Consider the following 9950-nt stretch of genomic DNA (forward strand, 5'->3'; position numbering starts at 1 on the left):
CCTTCTGTTATTGATTTCAGATGGATAGATTTCTGAGAGTGTGTCCCGTGCACACAGCTTAGCCTCTCCACATCCCCGAGTCTCCTCCACTGACCTTTACCGTTAAGATAAAGATAGCTCTCGGCACATACAGAGGGATGTGGAGGATTTGCAAAAGAGGACATTTATGAAAATCTTTCTTGAAGCCTGTCTCAGAAATCCTTAAGAGACATGAAGGAAAGGGCAGCGAGTCAGTATATGGAGAGGACATAGTGAAACTCTGATATGGATGGAATGCTGGGGAAAATACCAGTCTATATGTGCATATGTAATGCAAAGTAAAAAGGAAGTCACAGGACTCTATTGAAGTTCTTCTCCCTTTCTGCGCCGCCATTGGTCTCTCCAGACACACACTCGGGGCATAAATAAGAAAACTTTACTCGTGATTCAGGCGGCGTCTAAAAAGTTGATATTGAAATGACCTTCTGTGTGGAATTTAGTTGGTATTTAAAATCTGCATACACACATTTTCTTTTCTTTTTTTTTTAAATGAACGAGTGATTGTGACGACTGAGAACAGAAAACCGGCCACAGTCGGTCCAGAATGGTGTGCAGGATCACCGGCGTCGGCCCCTTGACTGGAAAAAGTCTGTTTTCATTCTGGCCCACATGATTATGATGATGTTTACAGAGTTGCACAGTGTTTACTTGGGCTGTTTTATCGCCACGCAGGAATGACAATGCTTTATGTGGTGGAGAAAAAAAAAGAATCTGTTGAGGGAGCAACTAGTTTCGCTTCAGTTTTAGGTAGTTATGTGTCACCATGTGAGCTGTGAGGGATTGATTTTTCCCTCCTGCCGCATTGATGAAACTCCTCCAGAGGTGGAGGGAGGAGGGAGGGCTCCTCTGGGAATTCATCTTGTGTTGATAACTTTGAGCTATCTTATCTGGTCACTGTTCAAACAAGAGTGAATGCTGAGATTTGCTTCAGGTGTTTGTATCTCCTCGGCTCCGGTTCTTCTTGTTTTTTTTGTTTTCAAGGTTAAAGCCTGACTGATGTGACTGAGTTTTGCAGTTCTTCGTGCAGCCATGTTGGGGCCTGTGAGTTATTTATTTGTTGGAGAAGCAGCACACGTGTGTTGATGGACAAGTTAATGTATTCTCACGTTAGTAATGACATACCTGCTAGATGGTGAGGGCTATAAAATACAAGTTAGAGCTCAGTGTGAGAAAACTGGATTATAGGTTAGATGTGTTGTTGCGCAAGCGTTGCTCTGCGCAGTTTACAGTAATTAATTAACCTTAACTGTCAATAAAAAACGGATGCGAGGAAGCCATCACGAGCTGAATAAAAACTAACAATCCTTGACTTTAATTTTGGGTTATCCCACCTTCTAATTAGAAAACTTTAAGGACCAATCCCGCCTAAGATTTGTCCACGGGGCACGGATTCTCAATTTGTCATGCTGCTTTGAACTGTCACTGCTCAACCGGCGGTGCAAAGATCATAAACCAGTAAAACTTCAGAGCACAGGATGCGATTGAGGGTGACTAAGCACAGCGGAGGCCCCTCGCTAGTCTCTACACAGACTGGCCCTGTAGTCAACACTATCTTATCTGGCGAAGGGGGGCAAGTCTGGGCCGGTCTGCAGGGAAGCGGAGCCGCGTGGCTTCAGCCGGAGAAGCCGAGTTGCTTCTTGGAAATCAGCTCCTCGTGCGATCAACAGATCTGTTTCTTTAAGGCCGATGTTGTGCTGCTTGTTTGACTAAATTGTATCGATGAATCATTTTACCAGCAAACAGCCGCCAACAGCGTCCTCGTTCATTATCTCTATGCTAATGAGGTGTACTTTTTCATCTAGCTTGTTTTAACATGATAATAATTTTTATCTCGAGTTGTATTTTCGCGCCTGCACAAATGAAACTTTCCCTCGCGCCGTCTATACTCTCCACCGGCGTGTGAGAGAGAGCAAGACCTGACCTGCAGCCATACAATCCATCAGCATTAGTCCTACATAGTCTCCAGACTAAACACACTCTCATTACAGTGGCTGTATGTGCCTGCAGGGCTCGTCCTCCATACAAGTTTATTAACACAAGACACAACGTACAACACAAAAGTAGGTACGCCGGACTCTTACAGTAAACACCGCTTCGATGCTGCTGGTGTATAATTAAAGGATTTAAATGGCCGGAGCTTATGGAGAATGACATGGCAATGTGATTACTGTAGAACATACTGTACTGTGTAAGCCAGAGATGATGTCATCTGCTGCAGGCCGTTGTGGATTCCCGTTGCTTTGTGGGACATGTCGGTGCTGTGAAGAGAGGAGGAAGTGAGACAGGAAACCCTTCACGCTTTCTTACAGAATTCAAACAGTTGTCACCTGAATAAGAGGCGGTTTATGTGTAGCCAGCTAATAAAAGTCTAATTCACATCCCCGCATTCCTGAGCGCACAAATTGCCTTCGTCACATGGTGTTCAGTTACAGAATGACTTGTGTCTTACACCCACACCGATCCTCGTGTCTCTAAGCTGGAAGTTTACAGTCTCCCTCTGGTTTTAATGCAGGCTGGAGTGGTTGAGTATTTAATGGCGAGCTTGTTGAATTTGGTTATGTCATCAGTGATGGATGCAGGTCGTCTAAGTATCGGATTACATTATCATGATAATTATTAACGGGATTAACATGTAAAGTGCACTTAAATCAAAATGTGTCGTGCACTTACCGTCTTGTTTGGTGTATGTGAATCTGTAGGTTTATAAAAAGTAAAAGTAGCTCAAACAGTTAAATACAAGAACCTCTGTGCAGCAGTCGAGTCCACTTGTTGAGTAAACTGACTACTTCCCCCCTCGGTGTTGTTTATCATTTATAAATCATTTGTCTCTTCTTGCAGAAATTAATGCACATGTGAGCAATTTTTGTATTCGATTTAAACAACAATTAAGCAGCCAGACACGCTGAAGTCAAAATCAGCCCCTTCAGATGAGTCGGGGGTTGTAGCGAGCGCGCCCGGGCTACCGGCGGCGTCGGCCTCCGATTGTATTTGCGTGTCCCTGCGACAAACATTTCCAGCGCAGTGCTCAAACGTCAGCTGTTTACATTCACGACAAGATACTCCAGTCTCAAGTATCCGCTAAGCATCAGACCTTGAGAGACAGAGGCCACATCAAGGAGGTCAACAAAGAACCCGACACCCTGGAGATACATTTGCATTGAGTTGAGAATGTAAAGCAACAACGGGGCATTAAATGGCCTTGGAGGCACCAAACACTTAAGTGGTAAAACAACAGCCTCCAAACTGCTGCGAGATCCTCCTCATTGTTAGAGCTTTTTTCTTTTCTTTTTCTTATCTTGAGAGGGAGAAAGAAGGAAGTGATCTTTGAGGAATAAGAGCGTCGTGACAGGCGGCCAGCGAGACGAATGCTGGGCCAGCTGACACAGCTCGTTTTACATGTTAGCATAACAAACCGGGCTGCAGCTAGGAGCACAAACTATAAATCTTCAGGTTCATAAGCTGGTATTTGGTTTCACCTCTTGCGAAAACCAGTTTTGAGAAGAGACATGGGTGGATTTGGTTTAAACTGCTCGCAAACTGCTGGAACTTGTTCCGGCACAGAACCAGATTACCATTAAGTGACTCCACTACACGGGCCAGCAAACACCACTCCGCTGCGTGGCAATAAACAGTGAAACCCGAGCATGCAGGACACTCAAGAATGTGTCTGTCGAGTGAAAAGTTAATTTTCATGCGCTACCAAAACACAACCCCCGTTTCCTCGCCGCCCGCTTTCAGCCCCCCCACCGCCTCTTCAGCCATTGTGAAGCCATCAGATAGGGGCTTCCAGAAGTCCACACCTGTCTCAGGGCTATGCAGAGGAGATGGATCCATGCATTTTGAGCATCAGATAGCCTCTAGCAAGGGTTAGTATTGATCTAACGCTTCACTGGCCCTTTGTGAGAGCAGCAGCTGCTTTGGGGGGCTTTTAGATAAGCACTGCGAAGGGAATTGTTTCTCCTGAAACCCTCTTTCAGTGTTCGTACATGAAAACCATCACTTAATTCAACACTCCATCGCTCTGGAATAAAATGTCCTCTCCCCTGACACACAAAAAAAAGCAGCAAATAAGCATTAAAACATATGCCTTTGGGGTATTGGAAAGCGTATTGGAAAGTGTGCAGTGATAATGCAGCTCTCTGGATTTTCATCTGTTTAATCATATGTAATCTCTGGAGTCGCAGTGAAATGAAAACACTACATGTTTTAGCATCCCACAACTCTCACTCTCCTTCTTTCTCTCTCTCTGTTTTCTCTTCACTCTGATCACAGTCCCAGCCACTTGAATGCAGTGGGATGGGAGGGAGATGGAGTGGCGGTGGCGGTGGTGGTGGTGGGGGGTATATCACTGGTGCATCTGTGTGAGGTAGGCATGGCGATGAGACCCTCCCTACGATGACTCATAGGCTGTATGTGCTGACACCAACACCTCATTCACAGCCAATAATGAGCCATGCTAATGAGCAGGACAGCCACCCCGCGTGCTCATCATTAAGCAGTCCTGTGATTCATGTCTAGCATGAAACCGTCATATAAAGAGATAAGGTTGGCTGGAGCGCGCTGCATCCACACAACAGAAAAATTGCTAAAAGGTTCGAGCACCGTGATGCTTTTGGCAAATCAGAACAGAGTAATACAGCGTGGGATGATCTCCTCCTGCAGCTGTGGGGCTAACTGTGATGTTTTAGCCTATATGTGACACCGGCGCTCTCAGTTAATTTGAAATAACCTCTTCTGCCCACGTCTGAGCTGATCACAAGATCAAATACCACTCAAATTAATCCATCAGAAGGAAAACACGCTGACAATAAAACATGCATGTGCATGCGCCAACCTCCAGAGACTGTGGCTCTGACACATATATCTGATAAGGCTTAATCAGCACGGGGTGGTCATGATAAAGCATTTCAGCCCTATCTCTGTCTGGGAGAGAGACACAGAGTCAGGAGAGGGGGGGCTGCCTCGCTCTTCCAAGGATGGAAAAGGCAAGAGCCCCTCAATCTCAGCATTTCTCTCTCCTTCGCCTCCTTTCCCCATGTGTGCCTCCTCTCCTTTTTTTTCCTCTTTCTTTCTCCCTGCTATCCTCTCTCTCTCTCTCTCTCTCTCTCCTACTGCCTTCATCGCCTGCCTCTCTCTGCATCAGGAGAGACACTTCTTAAGCCCCAGCTGGGGAAAATACGGTGGCTGGGTGGGGGGAGGGTTTCAAAAGGGTAAGTGATTGCCCTCTAGGGGACGAAGCAGAGAGGGAAAAAAGCAGGACGCCTTATCGCCCCAGCCTCCAATAGCACTGCTGGCTACCACCCAGAGCCGGGGGAGGAGAGGGAGGGTGGGGGTGCAGGAGACGCTGGCTAGATGCTACACTGCCTCTTGACACAGCAAACTCAGCAGGGAGCCTTCCATCTATCCACGGCCGCATGGGCTCAACCCACGGCTGCACACACAAACGCTGCCATCCCAGTGAGTGTTGTTGCCTCAATTGTTTGCTTCATGTTCTACATGAGCATCAGTTCAAATGGTTAAAAAATACAATCACAGCATGTGTTTGTACTCACTTTATGATTCTGGGATTTATTTGTCAGAACAAAAACATTCATTATCCATCTGTGTTTCCATGGAGATGTGTGTTTATTTATTTTTTATGATTATTAAGGGTGCTGCAGGTGTTTGTGGGAGCTCACACACTACAAACAAGAGGCGTTATGCAGAATGCACTACTGACCTATTTCCTTCATTCAAACGCGTGGAGACAAACAGGAAAGAAGCGTCGCCAAAAATAAAACATAAACGCGATAAGACTGGGCCACTCTCAGATAAGTGAGAAGTGCATGAGGTTATATATTAAGTTTATGATAACACTGGGTCTTCCTCTAAATCCATTACCAGCTGCTAGAATGTATCCCTTTACAGCAGACAGGCAGGCAGGCAGGCGCAGCGCCGCATCCAGGCGCCTGCAACAGTGTCCAAGCGCCACCTTCAGTATCCAACCTTAGAGGAGAGGAGGAGAAAAAAAAAAAAAGCAAACAATCACACAACCTACATCCTGTCCTCTGGATACATCTGCAAAATGAGCGTTTGTTTGTCTGCAGAATAACCTCACATGTTTCATAGGGGAAGAAAAAAATAAATCAGAGAATAGACTTTGGTCTTATGTGCGTTTTGGTGCGTGGTGTTCATGTGCGGAGCGCATCGCGCTAACTGTGTGTTTAATATGCCTGTCTCGCCCGGCGTGTTGCCCCAGACACTGTGTACCACAAATCCCCACCTCCACTCCAATGAGAGCTGGGGAGGGAGGAATAAAAGGGTTAAGGGGAGTCTTGGATGGAGTCTGCTGGGCGGAGTGGAAGGGACGTGATTGGATGACTGTCGGTGACGCATGGGACATGAAAAAGCTGATAACTAGTTAAGAAGGCAGTTTGTAACTCTGGAAAAAGAGTGCAGAGCTTGAGACACATTACGCAGAGGACGTGGACGAACCGGCGCGAACACAGAGAGCTGAGCCGCCTTGGCAGTGTGGGGCTGATAGAGACACTGCAGCGTCCGGACACAAAGTGACTTGGAACAGAAGGACAATGGTGCAGCACACGGACAACAGCGAGACGGATGGGAGCATGTCCAGGGAGGCTACCGATTCGGAGGAGAGTGAATTTATGGCATGCAGCCCCGTGGCGATAAACCCGGACTGGTGCAAGACAGCCACCGGCCACATCAAGAGACCCATGAATGCATTTATGGTGTGGTCCAAAATCGAGAGGAGAAAGATCATGGAGCAGTCGCCGGACATGCACAACGCGGAGATTTCCAAGCGCCTGGGGAAGCGGTGGAAGATGCTCAAGGACAGCGAAAAGATCCCGTTTATCCGAGAAGCCGAGAGGCTGCGGCTAAAACACATGGCTGACTACCCCGACTACAAGTACAGACCCAAGAAAAAACCAAAGCTCGACAGTTCAAAATCATCAGCACCGTCTCCGGAGAAGTGCGGAAAAATAGCAAAGACTCCCAACAAGAAGTGTTCAAAGATAAAGACTAAGAGCGGCTCCAAGTCGGCGCACGGCTACGTGGAGGACTGCGTGTTTCCCAGCCTCAAAGTTACAAAGACTGTGAAAAGTGAGCTCACTGATGAGGACGACGACGACGAGTACGAGGAGGACTACCGGATGGGGATTAAGCCCGGGGAGGAGGAGCGCCTGAGGCCGTACAATGTAGCCAAAGTTCCCGCGAGTCCAACTTTGAGCTCCTCGGCCGAGTCCGAGGGGACGAGCATGTACGAAGAAGTGCGGAACAACAACAACAGACTGTTTTACAATATCAAAAACATTACCAAGCAGAGCACATTGCACGCTGCTTCCGTCTCACCAGCATCCTCCAGGTCGGTCTCCACATCCTCCTCCTCCTCTTCCTCCTCCTCCTCCTCCTCGTCCAGCAGCAGCTCCTCCTCCGGCGAGGACGCGGACGATTTGCTGTTTGACTTTAGTTTAAATTTCGCTCCCAGCGCCCCAGGCTCGGAGCTGGGCAACCCCAATTCAGGAAACCTCTCCCTGTCTCTTGTGGATAAGGACCTGGACTCGTTCAGTGAGGGCAGCCTGGGCTCCCACTTTGAATTCCCAGACTACTGCACGCCAGAACTCAGTGAGATGATTGCCGGGGACTGGCTGGAGGCGAACTTTTCCGACCTGGTCTTCACATACTGAAAAAAAAAAAAACAACCGAAAGAAACACGCTCTAGTAATAACAGAGAAGGGAGATATGAAATTATATGTGTCCTGGTCAAATTGTCCCTAGCCCTGCCTCCTGTGGGTTTTTTTTTTATGACAGAAGGGTCCTGGAGAGGAAGGACCAGGAGGCGAGGTGAGGTTTGAGGAATGAGATGCTTATGAAGCTGGTAGCAAAAAAGAAAAAAAAAAAAAAAAAAAAAGGAAAAGAGAGGAAAAAAAAAGAAGCGAAGTCTGCAGACTTTTTTTTTTTTTCTTATCTGGCAGCATGACAGGGTTTTATGGATTTTTTCCCCCCGTAGGTCTGCATTTACTGTTCAGCTTAAACGGACCACAAAAGGGAAAAATACGTGAACTTCTATGCATCTTATCCTCTTAAAACTAAAAAACTGCAGGGAGCTGAACACGGACTGTGGACTGTCTCAAAAAAAGCAAATCTGTGAACTGACAATTGTTCAGGATGTTACTTTACAAACGGTTTATGTAATTTCTAAATGCCGCAAATGTTTGTTTGTTTTTTGTAACTGATTCCGTTTACCTCCTGGTTTGGACAAATTTTACGCAGCCTAAACCTCTGCAGAGTACAGGTGTGGAGGAAACATTTTGATACATAACAGACCTCATCTTTTTAAAAGAAAAGTAAGATATTTTCAGGCATATTTTTGTACAGTTAAAAGGGAATGTTCTTACTGTGCTTTCAGTGAGTTTCAGGCACTTCTTCCCTTTATCATTTGTTTTTAGCATGCAAGGGAGTCCTGGTTTTAAGGATTAAGTTAAATTAAAACTTGCATCAAAATGCCTTGTGATTTTAAACTAGGTTTTGTACAGTTGTAGAGCAGATTTGTTGAGTATTTGTAGACGATACAATGGCATCATGGGGAACACATACCTCAGAGCTGGAACTAGTTTCAAGATTGTATATGTACTGTAATATAGTAAAGTTAGGAGTTTATGTATATCATACTCGTGATATGTGGATGGGTCCCAATCGCAGGTGTGAAACTGGATTTTGGTATTTTTTATGGCACATACTGTTTTTCCCCCCTTCTCATTTTTTTGTGCAATATATACTCTTAAGATACAGACCATCAACAATTGTAGCAAGTGATGGAAAAACAGACTCGTGCACTGTCAACATCATTTCATGTTATGATGCTGAAGCCTGTCCAGGCAGGAAAATAAACAAATCAGCTGGAACTGATACAAAACAATTTAATATGGCCTCGTGGTGTGATGCATACGATCGAACCTGATTTGACAACACAATTTGAATGTTATTTGACACACAAAGATTGGATATAATGGGCATATGTGACACCAAACATCTCTGAATGCAAAAAAAAAAAAAAATGTACAAAATTAGGGAAAAGGAGTTCCGCAAAAACAACAACAACAACAACAACAACAAAAGGGCATAGTCTGATACAGTGGTGGTCTGGCATTATTTTAACAAGCAAGCAAAAAAGAACATTCCATAGTCCTGTTTCATGAAATGAAACTTTATTTTAAAACTGAAGACTGCCTTCTTTTTTTAAAACATTAACCACAAACCTGTATTTTTTATTTCTTGCACTTAAAAAAAAGCAGATATTGTTTATTTTTATGTGGGTCTTACATATGAAGTCTGTTTGATAAAAAGGTTTTGGAATATGACCTAATTATATGCCAAGACGTTTTGTTGGAAGTTCTAGGCAGTAGTTACTTCACATTCCAAGTGTGAATCTGTCTTTGACTCATCTTTTAATAAATAAGTACCTACCACCATCGACTGTCCTTTCAGTTTGTGAATATATGTACACAGATGTGTTATTTGTTGCGTTTGATAAGGATGTGATGACAGAATGATGCCTATTTTGTATGTAGGCGGATACTCTAAATGGATGGGCTCGAACTACCATGTGAATTCACATTTAATAAAAAGGAAAAAAAAGGAAAAACTTTTACACTGCAGTGTTTGAGGTGTTTTACTGTCCACGTCGTTTCCAATGTGCTGTGTTTTGTTTCCTCCACAACACCTCTTCTCTGTTAAAATGGACACTGCGGCTTTAAGAAATTGAATCGCCCGCTCGCCGGAGCCGAGCGACGCGATTGGTGGGCTTGGTTGGTCCCCTTGGAAACAGAGCTGGAAACAGGAGCCGCTCCTCTCAGCGTGTGGGAGCTCTCAGTCTGTCTGGCTTTCATTCAGAAAACTAGCACTCTGCC

General features: G+C 45.3%; 1 protein-coding gene across 1 annotated transcript; it reads left to right on the top strand.

The window, feature by feature from the left end:
• The first annotated feature begins 6473 nt into the window (after window positions 1–6473).
• On the top strand, window positions 6474–9685 carry sox11a (SRY-box transcription factor 11a). Its single transcript, XM_008280000.1, has one exon. The coding sequence runs from the start codon at window positions 6609–6611 to the stop codon at window positions 7725–7727; it is 1119 nt and encodes a 372-aa protein (XP_008278222.1). The 5' UTR covers window positions 6474–6608; the 3' UTR covers window positions 7728–9685.
• Window positions 9686–9950: the final 265 nt, after the last annotated feature.

This window comes from Stegastes partitus, unplaced genomic scaffold, assembly GCF_000690725.1.
Source record: "Stegastes partitus isolate 25-593 unplaced genomic scaffold, Stegastes_partitus-1.0.2 Scaffold178, whole genome shotgun sequence".
In the NCBI taxonomy this organism is placed as follows: domain Eukaryota; kingdom Metazoa; phylum Chordata; class Actinopteri; family Pomacentridae; genus Stegastes; species Stegastes partitus.